The 27569-nt window shown below is 39.9% G+C and overlaps 1 protein-coding gene across 1 annotated transcript in view; it reads right to left on the minus strand.

Moving 5' to 3' along the window:
* Window positions 1-26430, minus strand: part of crtc1a (CREB regulated transcription coactivator 1a) — a 51866-nt gene extending 25436 nt beyond the window's left edge. The window contains exons 1-7 of the mRNA XM_072441855.1: window positions 26298-26430; window positions 17251-17361; window positions 12117-12233; window positions 10276-10337; window positions 8798-8892; window positions 1389-1462; window positions 1260-1291 (exon numbers count right to left, since the gene is read on the minus strand). Of these exons, the coding sequence (XP_072297956.1) occupies window positions 1260-1291; window positions 1389-1462; window positions 8798-8892; window positions 10276-10337; window positions 12117-12233; window positions 17251-17361; window positions 26298-26423 (617 nt within the window). The 5' untranslated portion in view covers window positions 26424-26430. The remainder of the gene's footprint in view (window positions 1-1259; window positions 1292-1388; window positions 1463-8797; window positions 8893-10275; window positions 10338-12116; window positions 12234-17250; window positions 17362-26297) is intronic.
* Between the last annotated feature and the right edge of the window lie 1139 nt (window positions 26431-27569).

Below are 27569 nucleotides of genomic sequence, written 5' to 3' on the forward strand. Positions count from 1 at the left end.
AACACGTTGCATTTGAGGTTTAACATACAGAGACACATGTGAACAGTCCCTTCCGTCCCCTCTGTACTTGATTTCTGTGTCTGTCTTCCACATCTGCTCTGCTCTTGCGCTTGTACTTGGCGAGTGAGCAAGAGAGAGTGCTTCGTGCTAGAGCGCCCCTAGAGGACGTTAGCGTGGGAAAAGTAGTGGCTTATAGTCCGAATTTTAGGGTACCCTTTAAACCTGTGTATCTTAAGTTCATGCTGAGCCCAACATTTGTGAAAACATAAAATTGTATTGTAGTAGAAAAAGCTTCAGTTGTAGTCATCTGGACTCAGTTTGAAAAAATAGACGTTTCGACTCTCATCCAAGAGTCATTGTCAATAAAAGAATTTAGATTTTTCAAACTGAGTCCAGATGACTACAACTGAAGCTTTTTCTACTATGGAACACGCCTGGACGAATGAGGGATTACACCGACATAAAATTGTATTGTTAATAAACTTGCGCAAACAGATAAGTGTAAAGAAACGTTGAGGTCAACTGGCTTTAGAGTCGTTTTCAATGTGTTATTTCACGTGTCTTTATCTAAAAATACAGGCTATGAAATTTTCTTTGCAAACTCTATTGAATTTAAATGCCTGACAAACTAAGGCTACATCTGACAGGTAACATTTTTCTGTCTTTTTAAATAATTAAAAGGCGCAATGGACGATTTTTCGGCGATTTGAGAACGCAGGCGGAAGTGCGCATGCGCACTCCCCCGTGCGGACTGATACAACACACACGTGCGTTTGTTTATTAGCGCAACGGAGCGCATCGCATCTCTCGTCTCCCGTAGATTTCTGTCCACTTCTGCGTCAGCTCGAACTGTCTTTCTCCGTCTTCATTTTGCCCCGTACACTGAGGGAACTATATTATGATAGATCCATGCGCTTAGGCACACGGAAACGTGGGCACGAACCGCACGCGGCTGCAGGTGAGCGATAGGTGCGTTTTATGATTGATACGTGGCAGGACAAATGATTTATCCACGCCAGGAGGAAATATGATAAAAAATTGCTGAAAAAAATCGTCCATACCACCTTTAAAGTATAGTATAGTCAAAGCCCACAAATTTGCATGATTTGATGTAAATTTGGTAAATGGCTCAAATGGGGGATGACAGAGCCCAGATAGGTGCTCAATAAACAGCACCCATAAAAGTGCATATTTTTGGTAGAATGAGCGAGGGATTTGACCGCATGATCAGTTTATTGTTGCGTTGTTCAAATGCTTACTGTATTCCAGGAACTTTTGACCTCGAAACATTCTGCAGGAAATGAAAAACATCACAGCAGTACGCTGGTCAAACTGAGAGAATAAAAAATATATAATTTCAAAAATTCATAAACAGACAAAAAATATACCTTTCTGACATCCCAGTTCAGTCCTTCTTCTTCAGATTCTTGTTCAAATCCATCTGGCACATTCAAGAGGAGAACTGGAAATAAATAACATATTTAAAACTGTATTATCTTTCAATAATAAAATTGCAAATAGGAGTTGTGTGGGTAGTAAACAAAGCTGATGGGTCGATTTTTAACTGCACAATCAGCAGAGGTTGTGTGGTTTGTAATGAATGCCAAACAAACTTAGCGTAATGGAAAATGTGGGTACAAATCACTGAAGTAAAATGTGATATTTGTTACATTTGAGCAAATATATATAAAAACAAATGACGAATTACTATAAATGTAGCTTTATATTTAGCAGGGTTGTTCAATTGTGCAGAACAAAAAACATGGAATTATAATAGAAATCATGATAATTTGATGGCAACATCATTTATAAGAAATGTTTTATGATTCAAGTTTAGCCACTGTTGATTAGACAATTGGCATTGCTGCAAAATTTGAGGGCCAGGTCATTTACAACTGAATTAAAATGTTCTTAAAAGCCAAATATTATACAGAATTGACTTGCTTGACCTTTAAACCATGTAATGACAATGTCCTCTCATCAAAACCATACCTGTAGATGTATTTACCTTCATTTACACTTGAATGAATCCTGTTTAGTAAGTCCTCTGCCTCTAAGCTTCAAAAAACACTGTTCTGAGCCTTTCTGCCGTCAGATTGCATTCACTACAACTGTGTGCTTGCATTGGAATGTTGGGGGAAAGCTAGGTTTATTTATCCCCCCGTGTAAGTACTGTCGTACTCATATGCAATAATGTCACATTCATGTGCATATAACTGATGTAAATAGAGTGTTTATTTTACCATTATTATTAGTATTATCTTGTTTTACGCTAGCTGTTTTTATTTTATTTTATCTTTATTTTTTCCCCTCCATTCCTTATTAAGAAATGATAGGTTTTTGTTTATAAGAGTTCTTCTATTAAGAGTGTTTTTTAAACTTCCTATAAGTTATCTGTCCTTTTCCTCTGTATCTACCTGCGTTGCAACCATGAAATTTCCCCATGTGTGGACAATAAAGGAATATCTTATCTCTTAATTCCCTCTACAGCTAATAGATGAAGCTCTACCTCATTCCTGATATGGGAAACACTTGACTGAGTGCTTTTTGTATACACATATCAAAGTTCTAAACATGAGATGTTAAAGCAAGGCCAATACCAATTCAAAAAAACACAATATTTGTCTTTTAAGATTACACTATATTTTGGAATTGATTTGCACAATAATTGAAATCATGATATTAAAAAAGTCTAACTTGCACAGCCCTATTGAGTTACTACAAAATATAAATGTAAATGTAATAAAAAGATCAATAACATTACGCATTATATTCTAAAGTACTCTTAACATTTGAATTGTATTGAATACTTTAGAAAGCTGTTCCTTTTCCCTTTCCTCCTCAACCTTCAAAGGCAGTTCTAAAGAGCCTCTAATCAGTCAAAAGTGTGCACTTAACAGTCGACAGGACAAGGCCAAAGCCTTACTATGACAAAAACTAGCAGAAGGCAAAGCGGGCCTTGGCATGTTCAAGTGAGGGCTAATTGGTGTGCTATGGAGAGCGCCTTGCACTTGAAGTTTCCTTGATGGCTTCTGCGGTTTGTACAGTAGTAGTAAGTTTTACACTTAGATACATTCTCCTCACTGGGTTGAAACTGAGGGTAAGAAACAAGGAGCTGAGCGACAAGGAGCAGCAAAGTTGTACAGCAAGGACACAAACAGAGATGCAACAAACAATTATTTTATTAGGCGACTAGTCAGCAATCATTTTTTTGATTAGTTGACTCGCCAAACAATTTTTTCTATTGTACATTGAGACTCTTCAAATAAATTAACCAAATAAAGGTGGAAAGAAGGTGGAAAGAAGGTGAGTGAAGACTTCAACTACACATTTAAATACAACCAAATAAAGTGTATAATTTATGAAAATCAGAAACAGTTTTGTCTTTTGACTGCAATTATTTTTTATAGTTGACTAGATACATGTAGTTGTTGCAGCCCAAGGAAGATAACGTTTCGGGAGCTAAACAATCAAAGCTGATGGATCGTAACGTCTGCGGAAAGCCGACTCTCTTGCAAGCTAATGATTCTACTGCTATCACGGCTCTCAAAGAGACACCCTCGAAGAAGAATGCTGCACAGACAAGCACCCTCCTTGACGTAGACTCGCTGGGTCCCCGCAGGGGGGACCGAGGAGAGGACATAACTTTACAACAGCTGGCCATCATGTTACTAGATGACATTTGCCTGAGCAGCCAGTCCCTCCTACATTCTGTTCTAATGCAGAAGGGTCTAGAATCGGACCATGGGCGTCACAAAAACTCTCCAAGCATGGATCGGTCCAACCGCCGCCGCTAATCTGTGTCACGTGTCTCTCAAATGCGGAAGATGTCTCCTCTCAAATATTTTTGGAACATTCAGAACAAAATATATACATTAAATTACCTCAGATTTACAGTTTAGTGAGTCGCTTGTTGACGTTTCTCAGTCCTCTGTGTTATTTTCATTGTATTGTTTCCTAGTAAACCACGAGTTGTTTAGACACGAAAGGACTATGCATTTCTCTTATTGGTTACAGTGTTCTCTCTGGGCTGAGGTTGAAGGATGACGATGGGACAAACCGTGGGATCGCCGTAAGGCGCGAGCGAAAAGTACTTAAAACATTTTCTAATATCCCATTATCCCATTTTCATACCTGAATATTACCTGTAGGAGCTTGGTCAATTGAATTGCTCTGCTCCACGGAGGAGGAAGGGTGGTGACGGCACAAAATGCTCCACTGCTGACAGACAACGCTTCTTACCTTTTACGCACGGACTCGCAGCGCCGGGACAACGAGCACAATGCACTTGTAGACTTTCGCAGCTCTTGATTCACGCGCGTTTCTTTTGTAAAAGGCTTTGACTGACTGCGATCGCGGTGCAGAACTGAATCCAAACGCGAAGACATATCATCCAACAACTGCACCAGTGCTGCGCCGTGCTGTCAGCGCCAGCAAAACCAAGACGAAAAAGAAGCATTTTATAGGACAGAAAGTCAAACTATTCCGTGCAAGTGAGCCTATCCTCAGTGTTTTAATGTGGGGAGTCAACCACACAATAAATATACTCTGAAATGCACTGTTTTGGTGACTTGAATAAAAAACCCTATAGTTTTTTTTCAACCTGGCGGAATATTTTTTGGCATGGCGGTGACGAGTGGAAGCATGGCGGCCCGCCATGCTAAAACCCCTCAGCGAGAACACTGGGTTAATCCGCCTGTCAATCACGCCCTTTCGAAATTGGAGCGGCTGGATATGATTCAGACCAAAAGTATTTTCTTAGTATTGTCATTGAGAACCTTAAAACTCAGACCAATTTGTATAAAGGTGGCAACTGGGCAAGATGGGAGGATCTTGCCTTTGTTGCCTATAATTTCATATGACGTGTAACCTGTTATAATAAAATCTAATCTCAGTTTGAGCCATGTTTCCTGTATGGAAAATGCATGAGGCTTTTCGTCTAAATCTAAAGTATACTTTTTAAGTTCCTGTCCAGAAAATGATCAAATTTCTTGCATTCCACTGGAATACAATTAACATCCAGACGAAGATGCACCACTCACTGTCTCAACATTAACTCTTAATTTATTGACTCCCTTTACTTATGGCTTCAACCATTATCAATGTATCTTCTGTAATGTAGCCTTGAGATTGTGGATTTCTGCTTGGCAATTCTGCAACTGTTTCCCTCCGCGGAGCAGGTACTTTCCTTGCTGCTTCTGCATACGTGACCCCTGTGGTGATTTTGACTCTTTGCACTTCAGTAACTCTTACTGACTTCGCAAACCACAATATGCAGATCTGTGCTCCCCTCAACAATTGCAGCACTTCATTTTAACTCCTCCACACTTGCCATATTCAGGTTCTCCATCACATCTTCCGCATTGCTGCTTTCCTCTACATATTGCGGCAACATGTCCAAACTTCTGACATTTAAAACATCGAAGCATAGGTGGAATATACGGCCGAATATTGTAGCACATGAAGTAAACATACATATCTAGGAGAGCTTTTTCACAAAATTTAAGCATAACTGAAAAACGCCATCCAGCATTGCCTTTAGATGTTTAACCTCTACTATGTTTCCTTCTTCCAGGTTTGCCGTATTCTCATCTGTTGACACCTTAGGTCGAACTCCTGAAATGTCCCCACCTAGTAACACTTTTTTTTCAACATCCTTAATCTAATTCTCTCCCCCAAAATAGCTTTTACTTTCAGCGTTTTTTCCTTATCAGTATCACAAATAGCAAGCAAGGATCCATCTCTTTTTGTTTTGCCACATTTTACAACTCCAACCAATTTGTTGATCTCCCAAATGAGCTTGATCAGGTTCAACCTACCAAACGACACTCCCTCCTTGACCAGTTTCAACACTACCTTAAACTTTTTTACTTCTTCACCATGTTCTCTATTTTGGCCGTCTGCTACCTCAGAATTGCATGAATCATTTTGTTGTCTTGGTTTTTTCCTTTTGCCTTTTTGCGTTTTCCATAAATCTGTATCATCAACATTTTCATTTCCCGCTTCCTGGAATGTCACTTCCCTTCAACCAGCTCATCACACACCTCTCCACAACACACCAGCAAACGTGCATCCAAGGCATCCAGAGCACATGCACAGTTGGCTGTTCTCTTGATGCGATGGCAGACCAGGTTGAGAGAGTGACTTTGGTGTATATGCTTTACAAAGCACAACAACGGAGGCGATCGGCGGCTTGTCTGGGTCCAACATGTACTTTAGAGGAGTTTAGAGTATCATCATTTGCTTCAAGAGCTGCATCTGGATGATTTTTTACCGGTGCAGGGTTTTGGTCCCTTTTCCGGATAATGAGATGCGTAGGTACGTCACAGGAGCATAATCTCTGATTGGTTGCCAAACACTCAAAACGCTGCACAAAAACACTGGATGCCCTGGACGCGCGTGCACTAGACATTGAATGTAAATTGGACACATTGACACTGCAGTGTGAATGGTTTTAGGTCAGCAAGCACGAAATTGGACGCCGTGTTGTGAACTCCCCCTTACAGTTTTAAATCCTTCTCCACAATCCCTGAGGAAGTGTTCCGTCTCGCACAAACATGTAATAAAATTTTACGATCAACTAAAGCTCAACTGAATCATGTCTAGGCATAAGACACACTGTCAAACATATTTAATCCCTGACAAGCAAGCAGCACTGCTGTCCTTGTTAAACAATTAACCGTGAATGTTTTAATTTAGACTATATGTCTTACCATGGCGCATGTCTCCTTGACCATGTTTATTCTGTGTAGTAAACTCCATGCACGATCCTTAAAATAGTTAGAATCTTTTCTGGAATACAAATATACGCTACGTAACATTTCTGAAACCAAAATATATAAAAAATTTCCAAAACCAATAGAATTCCAAAACATTTCCAGGGCCTAAAAATTGGATTCTCTAAATCGGAATTTACGAGGGGAATAATATCTAAATTATATAAATGCATTCAATAATCTGGACAGCCATTGTAGAAAAAACAGCTCAGGATTCTACCTTTGACGTCACGTCGGGTAAAACTGGAACTGGATGATTAAGGAGGCTCAGAGTAATTAGAACTCGTAAAAAAGATTAATGAAATAAGTGTAAATGAAGCTAAATATAACTCCAGGTATGCTTTTGACAAGGAACAATGATATAACTAAGCTCAAAAAAGTTGATTTTGTAATAAGCCTTTTTATGGAGATTAAATACATTTTTGTTTTTCAGTTTAGTCAATAATAGAAATCATGAGGTCAACATTTGTGTATTAAAACCTGTTACCATCCACCTATTTCGCCCTGTGCACAATGGTTGGACTTACCCAAATGGCATTGCTTATTAAAAGAGGATCTTACAGCCCACATGCAAGTGTGATGCATCATTAGAAAGCTTAGGCCTTCTAGTTTCTGCAGATGTGCACATCCTTTTTTTAGTCTCACCTGAATATTGTCAATTTGTAATGGTCCTGAGCATAACATACTTCATTGTGTGCTTATGCTGTACAGTGAGTACATGCTGTTTATCTTGTTGACAACAACTGTGTACAGTTTCAGATCTCTGGGAACAGGCATTTGGTGCTGCTGACCTTTTTGTATCAAAAAGTATATTCGGAACAAGTGATCCAAATATGTGCCAACTGTGCCAAACTGTTTTATTACAATTTTAGCTCCTCTATGATCATAAAACATACATTTTGATGTTTTGTAGGCCACTAATACCTATTATAACTGCTAAAAACAATGTATGTGAAAATGTGTAAATATGAGTTTACCCATGAATTTCGCATATAGAGATGAAAAAAAATAAAAAATAAAAATAATATATTTATATATTATTTTTGTATTGGTATAATAATACATATAACAAAATGCGCGTCCCGCCCCGCATTCTAAAGAATTCTTATTGGCTAGAATAATATGTCAATCAAAGTCAGCTAAGTCACTGCTGACGTTAGCTATGTGGCTAAAAACAAGTTAGCTTTGCGTGTCGGAAGCGACGCATTTTTTCCCTCCGGAGGCTGTAGAGAACAAACCCGTGGACAGAAAAATTTGTTTTGGTCGATGCCAAACACCATCTTATAAGTCAAACAGGTCATTTGTTATGGACGGAGAAACGAGCCTTAATCCTGAATATCGTCAGAGAAGAAATCTTTGTTTACTTGACAATATCTCGAAATCGGATAACTTCAGGAAAAATACAAGTGGATATTGTTTTTCAATGGTTCCTTATGGACAGACTGAGTACAAGGATGTACAGAATTAAAGCCGTTTCGTCCGTCATAAACAGCAAACAGGTAGAACGCATGTTTGTAAAAGTTGAGACTTTCTCACAAACTATTGGCAATTGCTTCTTGGGGCATGTTATTCAATGTAAATCAATGACATATTCGTTTTGTTGAGAAAATAAGCTTTAAAATGATGTATGGCTTGCTGGTATTGACCACGGAAATAAAAGTGATGATGTAAGAGAATATTTGAGACATGGAAGGATTTTTTATTTTTTTTTCTCCATCCATTTCCTCAACCCAAAGCATCTTTCACCTGTAATGATGTCACCATATGATGATGTTTGTACTGGCACTAAAGCAGAAGGTCATTGCCCAAACCCATTGGCGGGCCAGGTGGGGCATAAGTTCTATGATTTTACACAGGCTCAAGCCAGGTATTGGGCTGTTCGCTGCAGCTGCGTGTGCCGTGTTCAGCGCGCACGTTTGAATAATGTCAGCTGTAAACGGGTTTGAGCCTAAAAAAAGCTCTCTGTCTTGTCAGGCTGTTCTGTTGGGCCTTTAAGGCCTGATTACAGCTCTAATTGGTACCTCTCTTTGACTGGATCTCCTGGGAGCCTCCAGTGAAGGCAGCCTGCTGGGCTGGAGTCAGAGTACTCTGGTGGAGGGCGGAGTCTGAGTTCACCCTGAAACACAACCATTTCAGACATGAGGCCCGGTGCAACACAACTGTGAAACAGAAACATGCAACATAAATTTAGACATTTTCATTTCATACTTCACATGCAACAAGGTCAGGTGGTCCGTTAAAATTAGGTGCCATCATGTAACTTTGAAATTTTTGCCTGGATCTATTCCAATCTATTCCAGACTCACAATTTCCATCCCCAACAGGCTATCCGAAGAGTGGAATAAAACAATCTCGAGATTTGCATGGCAAGGCAAAAAAATACCTCAAATCAGGTTAAAAACTCTACACCTATCAAACGAAAAAGGTGGTTCGGGTTTACCTTGTCTGGGAATGAAAAACGGTTTATTTCAGCTCAAATCAGAACTGGTGTGACCCAGAATATGAACCTCAATGGAAAAATATTGAATGTAGGGTGATACCGGCGGTTCCTATATAGGACTTACAAACGGTTGGGGAAAATCCATGGGGGAAATCTGTGCTCACGACCTGGAGGGCGCTAATCAAAGCATATAAACTAAACAAAGATGTTTAAATCTTACACTTGTTTGCTTATGATTAAATTTTCCCTCAACAGCTCAGATCTGAGATTATGTTTTGTGATTTTCCGTTTAGTGCTACTTTGTTTCTTTTATTTGGGATTCTGCTCTCTGGTCGTGTTTTACTCTGTTTCATGTTTAATCATCTTTTTTTCTTATATAAATAAAAAATATGTCAGTGCAAAACCACTATACAAACCAGACTATAAAGCCTTAATGATTGAGTAAAAAACTAAAAAGTAATTCCACCAATGTCAATTAAGAGGACATTTGCCTTTGCACCAGTTTTTAATTAGTTACAAAAGTATTACACCAAACCATATGCACTTTCAAACAAACTTTTACTTGTCTAGAACAGTGGTCACTAATAACTGAAATAATAACCAATAGCTTAAATAATAATCAGAAGAGCTTACAAGTGAGGTGATACGCTTAAACTTCTATAAGCCTAATTAGTTGAATCCCCTATATATATTTATTCCAAATAATTTTATATTAATATTTCTATTTATATGCAGGTTTACATTTCAATATAATTTTATTATTAGACTATAAAATAATAGACCCATACTGTGTTTCTATAGCCTAAAAATCCAGTGAAAAGCCACACTTATAATAATAATAAAAATATATATATATATATATAAATCAAAAAGTAGTATTTTTCATGAGCTGAAAAATGTTGGGGACCACTGTTCTAGAATATTCTGCCACCACATTAACACTTTGCATTCAGTCCAGTCTTTGCATTACTGGGTCCACACCACTGACAGTAGAGCAGTAAATATGTCACAGTGAGTGCGGTGTCAGTTTGGGGAGGATTTATGTGAGCCGCTCCTTACCTCCTCCAGCTGGTGTCGGGCGGCGGGGACAGGTACACAGAGCCGTACGGACAGCTGTCTATGTGCGCAGCAGGTCAGGAAAACACAACTCAAATTTATGACCTCATTTCTCTCTGAGCTTTTAGACACTCGTAAAACACAGAGAAAAAAGTCTGTGGCTGTACACGAAAGGGAGGTAATGGTATCAAAAACTCGCACAGCGCAGTATTAGCATTTTAGTGATGTATATAGCAAGTGTTTGTTACATTTCAAAAGATTAAGATTGTGTTTTAAGTAATGTTAAACAGAAAAGGATCACGGGCCATGTAGTACCCCACCTTTTCTACTGCTGCGATAAAAACAAACATCTCTACATGCTTTTTAGGCCCAGGCGTTCGCAAATATGATATACTGTTTTGTAAAAGCCTTCTTATTGGTTGGTTTACTTTTCAAACGATGTACCATGTATCCATGGAGATGTTTATGCTTTGCCTGGAATGTTCCACAGTGTGGCATCAAATGTATCAATCAGAGCTATTTTTAGACTTAGGTTAAGGATAAAGTGTACTTTACTAATCCCTTGTGAAGGAAATTCATATACCGGTAATGCATTTGTGGAACGGAGAGGGTAACCGAGGGAGAAGTCATTTCATTGTACTTAATTGAATTGTATTTTTATTTCGGTATTTGACATTTGAGGGTGTAAAGCCTTTTTTTCTGTCCAGTGCTCTGACGCAGCTTTGTAGCAGCAAAATACAATAATAATAATAAAAAGAACCATCAGCTCTACCAGTAAGGAAGTTATGAGATTATTTTAATTATTCTTTTTTACATTACATTCACAAAAAACGCCATGTTAAAAATATCATAAATTAACTCTAGTCTAGCTGGTTAAATAATTATGTAACTGTCCCACCCAAGGATATGTTAGTCAGGAAATGAAGCTGTCATACAGCGCAGGACATCAAACTGGTGCATTTTACAAAATAAGAATATAATAATAATTTATTTTGATCTGTAGCTTAAACCCTGAACCCCAGAGCTTGTACATGAGCATAAAGGACAGATGAGCATCTTTTGGTTTTTAAACAGTCTTTTTTTTTGGTCACACTTTGCATTACAGCATTACATTGTTTTTAGATCAGATTTAAACGTGTAATTTTAGTAAATAACGTATACATTATTTACTTTATGCCAACAGCTTTATTAACACTCTCTGAAGAAAAGTGCTACAGCCACACTGCATGACATTTTAATGTTTTTTGTTAAAATGCTAAGAATCGAAACACAACTTCTTTCTGAAACAATGTGTACTTTATAGCAGAGAATGTTTTGGGCACTCTCGAGATGAATTTTGCAGGAAGAAAAACTTCACTTTTAAGAATTTAATATAATTTATTCTAATTCTCTGCATGTCTGTGTGAATGAAGGGCTGTATGCTGCTGAAAATTATACAACTTCATAAAAACCTATCCATCTATAATCTTCATAGAGACAAGCAGGTGACACCACCAGGTCGTTACAAGTCAGATCAGTGACCCCACTCACAACAAGAATGCATAACTTACAAGTTACACAGTGCATACTCGTCAGGCTTATGATTAAGCAGCGGCCGCAGGTCCAACCGCGCAATTCAAATGTAGTGGCCACAGTTGAACCCAAAGAGGACAATGCAGGCATAGCTTTGGACCCAAAAGTCAGATTTTTAACAAATATGCAATAAAATGACAAAATATAGCCAGGGATATGTATATATATATACACATCTATTTTAGACCCATTTACACAGTTAATCAGTTAAAAAAAAAATTGGTTTTGGTGTTTAGTGGCTCGGCCGTTTAGCAGCAGTAGTAAAAGGATATTTGTCGGCCGTGCTTGTCCACAGACAGGGGTTTGCCATGTGGTGACGTCATGCGGTTCCTGTCTCTGTAAACTCTGTCCACCAGACCATGATGCCGCGCCCCTCTGCCAGTGTCCGCCTGAGCAAAGCAAAACATCATCATATTTGCATGTAGTATTCATTATTTCAGATGTTGTTCAAAATTAGAACATAAAGGCTCTAAATTACTGATTTGGAACTTCTGTACCATGTGTATGTTATGTACCTCCATATTGTTTGATAAGAAAATGAAGAAAAAGACTAAAGAACTGATTTGTCTATGACTGAACTCATAACCTGCTCGAAACAAGGTTAAATTCCCTGAATAAAATAAGAAGACAACCAATGAGAGATGAGTCTCCAGCAGAGCATATTCTTTTATATCAATGCACACAGATTTTTTAAAGAGGAGGAATTTTTAAATACACTTGATGACTCCTGGTCCTGGATGAAGATCACGGATACATGCGGTCGAAATTAGTTTCCTCCGCCGGGTGGCTGGGCGCTCCCTTAGAGATAAGGTGAGGAGCTCGGCCACACGGGGGGAGCTCGGAGTAGAGCCGCTACTCCTCCACGTCAAGAGGAGCCATCTGTTCCGGATGCCTCCTGGGCGTCTGTTCCGGATGCCTCCTGGGCGCCTCCCTCGGGAGGTGTTTCAGGCATGTCCCACCGGGAAGAGGCCCCGGGGAAGACCCAGGACATGCTGGAGAGACTATGTCTCTCGGCTGGCCTTGGAACGCCTCGGGATCCCCTCGGAGGAGTTGGAGGAAGTGTCTGGGGAGAGGAAGTCTGGGAGTCCCTGGTTAGACTGCTGCCCCCGCGACCCGGCCCCGGATAAAGCGGTAGAAAATGGATGGATGAATGGACTCTTGGATGGTATAATGGGCTAATTATCTTTATATATGCTGGATAGCATATTGACATTACACTAACTACACGCTATAATATGTAAAGATTTGTAATTGTGCACATTTTCCAGAGCGGCTTAACACTTTACACTTGGCTCAGACTTCAGTGCTGTTCATTCAGTCTATGGCGCTGTATCATAGTCATTCATGACACATTTGTGCTTTAGTCTGTTATATTGATGAATGATATTCAAATGACTTCTTCTTGCTCTTGCTCTGTGACTCCGCCCTCTGCTCCGAGACACGTACAGATTAATTCACAATATCCAGGGTTGACAGAGCTGTTGACAGAGACTTGTGAACCCACTTTGTATTACGGCTTATCCAGAGACGCTCGTGTCTGGAGAAACATATCCAAGATAAGTTCAGTCAGCTTCGTAAAACAGACTTCTCATTTGGTCTGGATTAAGACCTATTCAATCTTGTGATCTCAACTGATTAAACCTGTATTTGCGAAATACGCTGATGTAGTAGATTGAGCTGCGTCTCACTCTGAATTGAGTACTTCACATGAATCAATCTGAGAAGGCTCTCGCCGAAAGCGAAAAAAAACTTCACGTTGATTGGTCAAAGCGTCACAACAGCAGAAAAGGCAGAACATTCTAAATTGTGTTAAATCCATAGTTCAGAAAAGCGCAGTCCTCATTCTCATCCACAAATGTACAGAACGCCATTGTGTACATGTTTTTGAAAACAGTCCGTAGTTCGTAATTCTCCTAAAATAGGCCAAAGTTTGGCCATCAGCGACGCCATGTTTGGCAAAGCTGCTCTGTGATTGGTTCCAGTCCCGCCTGTGGGCCCTACGGTGAGAGTTTTTTAAGTTGTTCCACGAGCCCGCCGACGTCAAAAATCCCCAAAAAAAAAAAAACGAGGAGGTTTCTGTTTTCGCTGATTTTCCGCAGTTATTTTGGCCAAAACATCAATAAAAATTAAAATGTATTCTGCACCAGCAACTCCGACACCAAGTTAGATCACTTGCGTCAGAACATCTGAAGGGTTCTGTTGGGTCCATTCCCTCTCGGGGACCGGCGGTGCACTGGCCTGGACCTGAGTATCTCCGAGCCATGAACGGAGAACTCTCCGTTCATGAACTCCGTTCACCTGTGGGCCTGGCCCGCCCGTGTCCGGGCGGCGCCGCTTGTGTTGTCTGATGTCTGTTGATGTCAATTTTTGTTGAAATAAACCTGTTTAATGAAAAGTTCTCAAAGAATAATCATTACTTCAGAAAATTGTTCATTATTTTCAATTTCTTGCATTTATGACTATAATTATGTAGATAATGTATTGAGGTGGTAGTAGGGCCTATATTCTAAGTATCCAAGAAATGTATTTAGAATAAATTTGTATTTTTAAATTCAACTCCGACTTCTGGATGGTAGAGATGTGATTTGATAAACTGAAAATAAAATGTCAAGGAAAGTCTATGAAACAACTTATTAAAAAACTCAAGAGTTTGTGAACTCACAAAGATCAGGAGATTTCATCTTGATGGCAAGGTTAGTAGAATGATGAAGGAAAACAATCTCGTCAATCAGTAAATTATAATAACATTCCCGATATAAAATAGCTCCCATAATTTCTCCTTCTGTTTTTGTTGATGAGCATATGGTTCGATGGTACTCTCATTAGACTTTATGGATGTTGGACCAGTGTAGCAGGATATGGTCGCAGCTGCACACATGTACACAGCTTGTCTACATGAAACAGCTGAAGAGGCTCATATCCAACAGAAATATTTATTTAGGCATCCAGTCCAATCCCTAAAGCTTCCCTCTATAATCCACACTGTTTACTTTAGATTGAGCAATTATTTAACTGTTAAAACAAATTCACCATTGTTCTTTGGCCACTCCAGCTCCACCCAAAAGCCAAATGGAAAAAAAAACAATGGGGGAAACAAAAAAATATTTTTTGTAATTTGTTTGAATAGTTTAAAGGGCCTGTACCTGAATTTAATTTATTCTAGGTTAGGAAAATACCTTTAACTCCAAATAGTATTGTAAAAGAAGCAATTTGTGGTGGAAAAATTAGACTGAATATTTCCCACACATTTTAAAGGGGCATTTTGTTGGAAAGATTAGGAAACATCTTGCATGAGAACCATGAGGAAACAACTCCTGTGACAGTTTTTTTTGAGTGAGTATTTTGATAAACAAATGTGGAACAAAAAGGCCTGATATTTTTCTGTATTCTAAATAATAACTGACAGTCTAAAATTGTATTGACCAAATGCAACTGAGAGAATGTGAGGTTAATCATAGACTAATGTACAAGTCTCCACTAGAGACATTATAAGCAACATAAGCAAATCATATGCATAAATAGAATACCCCTATTGGAACATAATAAATATAATGGGCCTACTTTTCTGTATCCAATATTAATATTTCCGGTAGTATCATTATTTTTTATCATCATTGACATCCAATCATTTGAATCAGTTGAATCCTCTTATAGGTAGAGGTGACATCTGTATTCTGGTGAATTGTAGATGGACTATTTTACCATTGCCCATTCACTTGGTTGCATGATGTTATTTTATGCGTTTTTAAATTTTTATTCTAGTGCTCTGTGTGTCATCACTGTTTCCTAGAGCCGACACTCTGGCTCAATCTGAAGGTGCAGCTGGGACTTGAGGTGTTTAGGTCGGACAGCCTGCTCCTGCCAAGGCCACGTAAGTCCCGCAGCTGCAAATTTCTTCTACAGCTGGGTTAAAGGGAAAGGGGCAGTTTGGATTCAGGGCTTCAGCAACACCTATGCTTATTGATACAAAGTCTGGGAATGGTCTTACATTTGAATGTTTCTCTTTTAGCTCGTGGTTTAACAGGAACCAAAGATGAACCAATTTAGATGTATTTTTTTTGTTTTCAGATACATTAAATTTGTCACTCCAAAAAAAGCTTATAGGCAAGAACACAACACAAAACTGTTTAGCTTAGATTTGAACGTTGTCAGAGTAGAGGCCTGTCTCACATCTTCAGGAAGACTGTTCCAGATTTTAGCTGCATAAAACTGAAACAGATTCCCCATGTTTAGTCCTGACTCTGGGCACCAGCAGGAGGCCGGTTCCTGAGGTCCTCAGAGTCCGAGATGGTTCATATGGCACCAACATGTCCGAGATGTACTTTGGTCCTAGGCCATGGAGAGAGCTGCTTTAAAGTCTATTCTCTGAGCCACAGGGAGCCAGTGCAGAGACCTGAGAACAGGACTAATGTGATGGTACTTCCTGGTTCCAGTCAGGACCCGAGCAGCTGTTTTACAGCTCATTTGGAGAGGCCAGTGAGCAGGCCTCACAGGTGAGTAGTCTAATCTACTGGAGACAAACGCATGGATAAGTCTCTCCAAGTCTGGTTTAGACACTATAATTTTGATTTTAGCAATGTTTTTGAGATGATGAGTCATTTATTACCCCCAGATTTCAAACTTGATTTGGAGTTTTTAGAGTGAGACTGGAGGGGATTGCTAAACTTTCTCTTTGTTTCTGTGGGCCAAAGACGATGATTTCGGTCTTGTCTAAGGTCACAGAATACACTGGTCCATATTCACCTGCCGTTAGTGAAATATAGATTTGACGGTTGTCCACATCATTGTGATGGGACACATTTTCCCTGCATAACAACTGACCTAACTGCAGCATGTACAGGTTGAACAGAAGGGGTCCCAGGATGTGGCATGCGACATAGTTACCAATTTCAACAAAGTACTTCCTGTCTTCCAGATAGGACCTTAACCAATTTAGGGCAGTGCCAGTGATGCCCACCCAGTCCTCTAGTCTCTGTAAGAGGATCCCATGATCAACAGTGTCAAAAGCAGCACTCAGGTCTTACAGAATCAAGACTGAGGCTTTGCCCGTGTCAGTGTTCAGGAGGATTTAAATTGTCACTTTGACAAGAGCAGTCTCAGTGCTGTGATGAGGTCTAAAACCTGACTGAAAAACATCAAATGAGTTGCTTATAACATGATTATGATTATTAGATCATATTTGAAGTAGGCTGGATTAAGATGGTTCATTTTTAACAAATACATTTTAAAGTAGAAGTATGAAAGGAGCTTGACAATACAACTATTTTAAGATTGAACTCGTTTTTTTGCACAATTACAAGAATAGTAGTTTTTTTTATTTTTCAGAAATATACAAGAACAAATGTTCTGGTTGTTGGTTGTTGGTTGATAGTAGATCGTCCTAATGTGGACCTGGTTGAAAGTTACCTGAAAAGGCACATCTCCGACATTCTTTCCGATCTGGTTGACATTTGGCAGGGAGCCTCCATAATACGGGCCCCGGTTTGGCCCCAGCTGCAGGTACTGAGCCTTCTGCAACTGTCAAAACACAAAACACATAGAAGTCACGTACAAATAAGAGATTTTACAGACAAACTGATTGGATTCCACTTCCATACACTATTAATGCTTTGTTTCAGATAAGGAAAATTGCATGTCTAAATACATTTTTAATTAAAAAAGTACCATGTATGTACAAAAAATAATAATACAAAAAATGTAGAGAGTGAGGCATTCTGAAATAGCAGCACAGCTATTGTTGACATGACACTAACTTATACATGTGGTGGTGTGAAAATAATCACAAAAGTTGAGCTGGAAGAGTTGGAAGTAAGCATTTTTATCAGTTCAGAAAGAGAGAACCTGACCATCAGAAATTGAGAATGAAAGAAAAACCTACTTATATTTTGTTATGTTTGACAACTGAATTAACATGTCCAACTGTAAAATAATCCTATGATTGGATCTTGTAGCATTTGTGGTTTGTATTTTCATAAACAAACTCCCCGAAGCTTTGTGACAATGTCTACGTTTCAAAACGCTCTCAAGTCTCATTTCCAATTTACAAAGTCATAACTGTTCAATTAGATTTCCTCATGCGAACCCCGCGGGCACAGGGCTAAATCTAATCAGGACTACAATTACCAGCCAGTCCAGAGACCACCCCCAACCTGCATGGTCCAAACAACGTACTGTCTACAAATTGTTGTAATACACATTCATTAAAGATCCAATATTCTACTAAATCAGAATGAGTGTGAGTCTACACGTGACAAAAGATTTATGTTGACAATTATTTGAACATTTGTGTTTCTTGCACCGTTCCTTCAGATAGGATTTAGAATGCTTTGTCCTCCTAATTAGATGAATTATAAATCAGATGTTACTTCCAGGCAGTTACTCTTACTTAAGTAGTAGTTCCGCTATATACTTTTTTGTTTTTTTACTTACTTTGCTCTTAACACAACTTTGTACTTCTGAGTGATATTATTTTGAAGTAACGGTAAATGTATTTGCTGTCGAGTACATACTTCGGCTACTCTACCAACCTCTGTTTTAACAGATTTTTATGAATATTCGGTGTAATCCCTCATTCGTCCAGGCGTGTTCCATAGTAGAAAAAGCTTCAGTTGTAGTCATCTGGACTCAGTTAGAAAAAAAAAAATAGATGTTTCGACTCTCATCCAAGAGTCATTGTCAATAACAGATTTTTTTTAATTTAGATTATTTAGATTTTTATGAAGTTCTTTTTCATTAAAAACATACTTGTAGTTCTGTTTAATTTGTGCTTAACATTGAATATATCTGAAAACCCCGCCTAAGGCCCGAAGTCACTGGGATAGGCTCCAGTCACCCGCGACCCCGAAAGGGAACAAGCGGTAGAAAATGGATGGATATCTGAAAAATCCATGAAATATATTGATATATAATAAAATCTGGAAGATAAATCCAAGATGGTGGTGCATTGGTCTCTATGGCGTGTGGTCATTGGTGCATGTAACACATTAACACATTACTTCCTGAATACAGCCATGATTACTTCCGGAATAGGGGCTAGACCCTCCCACTGTGAACCGCGTGATTTGCGAGAGCAAAGCTAGGCTAAACCTATCTTTGAGCATTTGGAAAACGCAAAGCTCATGCAAGAGCTCAACATGCAAGAGCAGTTTAATTACTCAAAAAAGCATTGGGATATTTATTCTTGGGCCCAGAGAAGCAGCCACTAATCAATCTGGCTTGCGGGAAGAAGGGGAGTGACTTATCCATATAATATAATTGATCCATGGAAAAATCCCAAATATTAAAACGTTAATAAAATATTACAGATATATTGTAAAAAGCAGCTAAGGATAAAAATGAGACCGCTGTGTGCTGTCTGCATCTAATTATAGAGCATTTTAATCCTCACAAAGTAGGAAATGTGCTGTTAGCATGCTAATGTTCTTTATCTTTAACTCCAGTGGCCAATGCGAATTCAAGTGCTGTGTGACATCACACGGCACTGCCCTGATTGCAGCAGGTGCTTCTGCTAACAAACAGTTTGAGGTGGAACCTGTTAGTACAATCGCACTCCAGATTCCTCCCCCCCACACTCTCCTCTTTAGTCCTTCTTAGGGTTGGGTATCAACCAATACCTGGTGTATAGTCTCAGAGTTTATGAATTCCTTAAAACTGCTGATCTCAAGGCCCAGTCTTTTCTCTATGACAGATTTTGTGGATTGACTGCATTGAGAAGAGAATGTACTGTCTGTACACATACAATAGGCACAGCTTTGGACAAACAGTCCCCGATGGTGATTTCTGAGTAAAGACTAGAGAGAAAAACTGCACCATTGATCCCATCTGCAAGTGCCAGAATATCTCCTGCCATTGTGCTCCGCATGACTCTCCAGATCCGCATGGACTACCAAGATATGAATGAGAACTTTCCATTTTCACCCATGAGCATGATTAAACGTCCACCCTCTGAACCTCCATCTGATTTTTTTCCCATAGAGGAATCACTGTACATCACAAGTTTGATGGAGCAGTTTTATCCCAGGTACTATGTTCTGATTTTACATTTCTAATGAGTTTGTTTGCACAGTGCAGAGTCTGAACAGTAGCATTTTTGGGGTTCAATGCCAGGATGGATATGTCACACATAATGTCTGGCCTACTCCGTCTTGCAGACCACAATATTTGTCCATTCTTTGACTGTAACATGTCCATTTCACAGTCTGTCAATGTTGCTTCACGCTGTGTTTCTCTGGTGGGATCAATAGAAATAGTCTGCAGATTAGAATGTATGTTCTTTGTTGCACTTATCTCACCCTTCACATAATGACCTTCCATTCCAATGTAGCTGAAATCATTGTACACTTTCCATCCAAATTGAAAAGCTGAAGGAATCACAGTCATGGAGAATACATTAGTTCCCCCCCAGATAAAGTCATCCACATGAAAAGCAAGGATCCCCTTCACCTTACCACACTGATCAAGCTAGTAAAACACTGACAAAAACCTTTGACACTTGACCTCACAAGTGTTGCATGGTGTCTCTGAATCTATGATACCAGTACAAAGAAGCATCTGTTAGACCATAAACATATTCCTTTGCTCTGTGCTTGCTGTGGTGGACGAATGTAAATGTCTCTATCCAATGTTTTACCTTGCAAAAAAGTTGCTTTGATGTCTATGGAGTTGACTTACAAATGCCATGATAACTTTCAAGGATTCTGTAGCACATGTCGGTGAGTCTTTTTGTAAATCTTGCATGTTTAGCTCTTGCTACTATTCTAGCTTTAGGCACAATCCCTGCACCTGTTTCTTTAAGTGTGCACACCCACCTCATTGAGAGACATTTCTGACCTTCATTTTTGACTTCTTCAAAACACGTCATTCTTCCTCCAGTTGGTGAGTTCTGCATGTTTTGCTGGAATCACTTGAACACTGTCCATTATTCCAAGGTTGACTGACTGTGATGTGCCAACTATTTCTTCTGGCTGGCTGAAATGCAAGTTGTACCAGTCTCTTTGTTCCAGTCGCTTGACTAAGGTCTTTTGCGGATTGGCTTTGACCACTTTCATCGTCAACCACCTGGCACATTTTCAGCTTAAGGCCTTCACAAGAGGAACTAACTTGTGATGTTCAATACTGCTCATGACTGCCACTTGTCGCTGGCTCGGCAGCATTACGGGGTTCAATGATCTCAGCAAGTGGCTCAATCTCCGCTGGTAGATTTGCTGATGGTGGTGCTGTAGAATTGTCAACTGTTTTCACGTCCGTTTTTGTTTTGTCCACTTTAGCTTGAGTCTCCTTTCTTGTTAGACATAGGATCCATCCATCCATTTTCTACCGCTTGTCCCATCTTGTCCCACCTGGACCTTTCCATTCATTACAGTGTTTTGTAGAAGACCCTGTCCCCTGTGATATACCCGTCAACTGGCCGTAGTTGTTTGTGAAGGGCTCTTCTGAGTCTCTTAGAGCATTCTGACTCTGTGAATGCCTTTCTCATAGCATGTAGCGTTGTAATGTGTTCAACTACTCAGGAGCTCACAGTAGTTTCCAGGGCTGGGGTTTTGTCCATGAGCAAGGAGGGCAAGTTTGGATTCTGACCGAACACGGTATGGGCTGTACCGTGTAAATTGTGTATAGATTTCTATGCCATTAGTAGGTTGAGGCCATCGGCAGAACAACTATTGACTTGTGTTTTGGCTTACATTTTTTTTTTATAATATTCTTCAGAATAGTGCTGCTTTCTTTAACTTCAGTGCCTGGGAAAGATCTTCATGGTGAAGGCATTGGGGTCGGTAGTGATTGGCACAGTCTGCACAAGAACAGTATGTGCTTATGTGATCATGTTCTCTCTAACAAGGAGATCCTCGTCTTCACTTTGAGTCTCCTTATTGTCTTAATTGATCTCATCTCTCAAGTTCACAAAATAATGTCTAGAAGGTGTCAGTTCAAGTTCAAGGTTGTTTGAACATTGTTGCTTTATCATGTGCAATGTCTGACACTTCACTTGCTCTTTTCAGTGAGGCTTTGCTTAAAAGCATTGGTATGTTAGCAGGAACAACCTCTGTTTCGATCTTCACTGGCCGAGTCCCTTTTTTTGTGGAATAAACAACTTTGCCATAACCAAATCTGAATGGCCTTGCTCTAACTTCATCAACTATTTTGTGTACAGTGATCCCTCGTTTATCGCGGGGGTTACGTTCCAAGAAGAACCCGCGGGAGTCGAAATCCGCGAAGTAGAAATCTTTATTTTTATACAGTAATTATACAATGAAATACTCCATAAAACATTGAAGCTCACGCGCGCCGCTCTCACCGGCCTCTCTCACGCGCGCTGCTCATACCGGCGTCTCCCGCAGCTCACACGCGCGCTCTCACCGGCCTCTCACGCGCGCTCTCACCAGCGTGTCCCGCAGCTCACACGCGCGCTCTCACCGGCCTCTCACCGGCCTCTCACGCGCAGCTCATACCGGCGTCTCCCGGAGCTCACACGCGCGCTCTCACCGGCCTCGCAAACTTCAATTTGGCAAGCGGTTTTACGTACGTGTACATATTAATCCATAACGTTATTGACACACAGGTAGAGAAGACGCGGAGAGACAGTTTAGCCAATCAGAATGCAGAACACAATGCATGATGAAAATCCGCGAAGCAGCGAGACCGCGAAAAGTGAACCGCGATGTAGTGAGGGATCACTGTAACTCACTTTGTAGCAGCCCACTTGTAATCATCCAGCCATTTTTCTCCACATACTGTTCTTATGCAGGCTGTGTCAATTACTGCTGACCCCAAAGCCCCCACCATGAAGATCTTTCTGTCAGACAGTGCCTCATTTGAAAACAGAAAGCACTTGTCATATTCATCTTTTTTTTTCTTCTTCATCCTTTGTCACTTTAACATAATTCCCTTTTGTTTAGTAAGTATTTTGCCCAGTGAAAAGTGTTCTTCTGCCATGTTTATCCAGGGGTTTGTGCCTTGCGCCACCGCTTGGCTCTGTTGACCGTTTGATTTACCGTCTCTTTCGCTTCTCTTAAAGTATGTACACATTTTCATTACTAATCTACCACGCGCTGCTGCCCTCTCATAGTGATGTGACTTCTCTGAAAATCCTTTTTAAAACTGACTTCATACCTGCGAATGACACATTGGGACTGAGTGAGTGTTAACGGTTTGTCTTTTATGTTAAGTCCGGCCATATCCAGCAGTTTTAAGGCAAGCACAACCTCTGGGATCTCCATTTTGAACTTTTACCTACCAATGTAGTCCACCATGGAGACACTGCTTTCTCTGGTGACGCAATCAAACTCTGGGTGCGCCTTGTACTGGCCGTCTTTTTTTTCTTTTTAGTCTAGTTTCGTCAAAAGAGCGGCCATACCGGTGTCTGCATTCAAATCCCCAGCGAGAATCTCGCTGGAGATTGCGCATTTTCTCCCCGTTAGCGAAAAGGTAACAGCTAGGCTAGCGCTTGCTACTTTTTGTCCAGATCGGTGACTGCTCTCCAAATTTCAATCTCATTTCTCCAGGTTTCATATGACGTCTTCTCGTCAAATGGCGGTGGAAACTTGTAGTTATCAGCAGCAGCCACCCTCTGCTACCAATGTTGACTCTATAAACAGACTTGTCTAAAGCTGTAACTTTAAATGCTATTCCGTACATGTGGAAAAGGTACGGACATTACGTGAACAGACGGTATCTTCCAAAACATAACTTAACAGATTTTACATAGTTATATATGATTACTACAATATTGACCATGAATTTTTTTTAATTTTTAAATGCAGGCACAGAAAAAAGAACCAGATATGAGAAAAGAACCGTTCAGGTATTGGTATCAAAAAGCAGGTATCGTTAAGGTACAGATATTGAAAAATAAATTAACTACCCAGTCCTAGTCCTCCTGGAACTGCCCAGTTTATCAACCCTATTTGGAATGTGGTTGTGTGCAGAATTAAGTCCCCCCTTAAAGTATGTGTAATGACTGCATGAGGTACAAGATGCAGTACGGCCTCTTTCCCACACATATCGGTTTCACTGAACAACATTTCACAAAATGGGCTTTGTGTCACCATTACTCTTTTAAAAAGTACTAAATTACAAGAATGATTATGGATGATGGACAGCAAATAGTTTATTTTAGGGGACATAAAATATCCTATCTGTAAAACCTGCTACGCATGTAGTTTAGACCTCTACAAACATGTTCTGAAATACATGTGAAGTCTGTGCAAACCTGAACATAAAGCCTTCTGCACACTAGAGGGATGAGATTATTTGTCCTGTCCTTTGTTGTGACACTCCTCATGTCTGTGGGGTCTGTACTATTCTGTCATGACTACGATATTTGACAAATGTAAGGTTCCAACATGTGACAGACGATCTTCACAACAGCCAATCAGAGCAGCTTTACAGTGCCAGGCTCCGTTGTCTAGTATGATTGAATTTGAATTAATTTATTATTTGGTCAGAACAATAAGTGTTCTACATCCAAGTAAAAGCTCTTTAAATGTAAATAATAATCAGACAAATCCAACACGGAGTTTGTACAAACTTTTTCATCTGTAATCATGGCTACAATGAGTCAGCGTAACCAGCTCTACCTCCAATGAATGTGCTCTATTGTGGCTTTTACAAGCAAAATTAATCCACATGCATTTCATCACTTTATTTTATTTTCTCTCTAAATAAGGGTGCATGTAAAGGCAGTGCACACTCCCCTCGTATTCTCATGTAGTTGTTTTAATTTCAAAAATCTCCACTGAACCTGGAAAGTGTGAGGTTTCATTGTCCTTCATGAAAGTGTAAGACAAATAATTGTTGCAAAATGTCTTTAATTCTGTGGTCTGCACTTTTTTGAAAATCACAGATTTTCAAATCCTCTAGTTGCAGCCAGCTTTACTGTTAAAAACAGCCTAATTGGGCCCCCAGAACCTTGGACCCCAGTGCAGCCGCACTGCCTGATATTACTGTAGTGCCCCGAGTAGACACACTACTAATGCAGGATTACTGAAACAATCAAAACACATCTCATATTGATCCAATTTACGGCTTGTGGGTTAATCTGCCATGTGCAAAACAAATTTCACTTCACACTCTAATTTTCTATTACATAAGACGCCAACTTCATTTGTGTCTTGAACTAAACTGTCAGCTTTTCATTTAGCACACAAGGTTCTGACATTCTGACAACAAACACATTTCTGTTTCAGTCAGTCGTCTAAAAGTTGGTCAGCCCTCAGTCAGCTCTATATGATCCCGGGATGAATAAAGAATACAACAACAAAGTCAGGATGAATAGAGAACTAGACGGCATCTGTCATCCATAACAAACATGGCTTATACTCTACTTAGAAAGCCAAAAAGTGGAACTTAAAGTCTAGAAGACAGGTTCTCCCGATTTTCTAATTATGACTTAGTTTGGTAAGATAACACCTGTATATAATAATATTTATCATAGTTTTACTTCGTTAAGTTACAGTTTCTGAAGATATTTTGGGGGAAGAAATTACAGGACAAGCTAAGTTCTAAAACAGAATCCCTCTGTATTGTCATCAAATGTGATGTGCCATAGAAAATGTACACTAAACTGACATCACTTCCTGACAGTTTAATGAAATTAATGAATTAAATTAAATAAAAAAGGTGTTATATGGTATTATTGCTTGTCAAATCGCAACTATTGTATAATTTATATGGATTTTGACTCATGTTTAATCTTTGGTTGTTAGGTAACAGTTTTGGTATTATCTCTCTTGCTGACTAAGTCCAACCAGGAAGTACAATTATAAACTTTACAAAAATTGTCAAACTGGGGACAAATAGGCCAAATGCTAAAAAAACTGAAATATAATTTAGTGAAATGTCTAATCTGTCATATAGACTTTAAGAATGTGGCTTTAGCATTGTTGTGTCCATGGGTAAGACACTATTGTCTCTGTACGGCGTGGTAAATATGAACTGGAAAAAGACTGTCAATAAATGAGTTCATTGGAATAAAGTAGAAACCCGTGCTTTGCTTGGTTAAACTGGCAATAACGGGAGTTAATAAATTACATTAAAAAACTGTTGTTTAATAATGTAATTCTAGTAACGATGTAATAAAGTAGGCGTAAAGCAGTAGAGCAGCGCAGCCCGTGAAGCCCGAGACCGTGGCCCTGTTGGATTAGAAGGTGCAGAGGAGCTGTGTCCAAATCCAAACTGCTCCGCGGAGCACACTTGTCCGCGCTGTCAGAGCCACGCACGCCCCTTTCCTTCTCCACATTTGACTCTGAAGCTGGACCGTGGTGTCCGCGGAGCAGTGGCCGTGTGTGTGTCGGCTGTTGGCGGTCACAGAACGGACAGAAGGCTCCTCCAGCTGGCAGGAAGAGTCGTTTGTTATTGTTTACCTCCTCGTCAAGCTCGGGCTCGGCGGTGCGGAGCCTGTCATGTCGGGGGAGAAAGCGGCACGCACGGTGCTAAGCTCGTGCTGTGGCGGGACTCACCCGGGCCTGGCGCGTGATGCTCAGTTCCTTCATCACCTCCTCAAATGCCGCCGTCTCCTCCGCCTGCTTCTGGTTGTGTAGGGCGATTTTCTCGCTGAATTTCCGCGGATTGTTCGAAGTCGCCATGTTTCGCCGCTCTGCTCGGTTTTGCTTCAGTGAACGCTGTAAAGTTGCGTGCTTTACGCACGGTTCACTTCCGGTTTGAGCAGTGTTGGCAAAGTAAAACAGATAGGCCTGAATCTGTTTATTTCGTTTGTATGTATTATTATGCTGTAATTCAAGTATTGTACTCTGTCCGATACAAATCCATATTCGCCAGCGCCTGTGTGTTTGTTTGTGTGTGTGTGTGTGTGTGTGTGTGTTGGGGTTTGGTTTATATTTGCAAAGTAATGTTAGTTAGTCAGCTAGGTTGTGACTAAAATTGTTGAACAATGTTTTTAAACTATACCATTTTTACAACAAACATAATTTAAATTTGGACTTGTTTTGTCACACCCATTTCTTGCGTTGTCAGTGAAGGCATATCTCTTAATTTGAAAATCGGTGTGTTGCCTCCTGTGTGGCTTGCAGCTGCTGGACCAAAGCTGTGCGTGTTCACGACGCAGCGCGGGCGTGAAGTGGAGGCGCACATCTGGACTGCAACAACCGCATTCAACTTGTGTCCAGGGCTCATTCTACTCAGCCCACACTGAACTACCCACACGAAGACTACACTCAATGACAGAAAACTCCCTCAAACTTTCTCACTTCTCAGGTCTCCTATGATATTACATCAGCTTCATCAGTTTATTCCAATTAGACCTGGATTAGCGGCCTCATCTCTAATTTCAAAGCAACATTTGGGCTTTAGGGGTTTAAGATTATAACGGACTTAAAATCATTTATGTAATTTTCTTAACTGGCACTTAATTTATTTTCTGTATAACATTTATAAATTATTATTTCAGGTAATTTATTTGATTTATTTTTATATATTTCTTCACACTCATACTTTTTCTGTCACAGGCAATTTTCTGATCCTAATGCTGCAAAATATGTTACATTTTATTAGGTCTTAGCTTCCTGTTTTCTAGGTGATACTTTGAAGACTTTTGCTCATTCCTAAGATACAATATTTTGTTTTGAATCGTTAATTTCCACTCTGAAACCCATGGACAGGCCAGTGTTTTGTATGTTAAAGAGTGCATTTGCATTTGAGCTTGCCCCAACCAGGTGGAGCTCTGGAGCCACACAGAGGCAGCAGCAGAAAGACAGGTTTTCACTGAGACAAAA

The sequence above is a fragment of the Eucyclogobius newberryi genome, unplaced genomic scaffold (genome assembly GCF_026437365.1).
Source record: "Eucyclogobius newberryi isolate DKJ021-1_F unplaced genomic scaffold, fEucNew1.0.hap1 SCAF_12, whole genome shotgun sequence".
Classification (NCBI taxonomy): domain Eukaryota; kingdom Metazoa; phylum Chordata; class Actinopteri; order Gobiiformes; family Gobiidae; genus Eucyclogobius; species Eucyclogobius newberryi.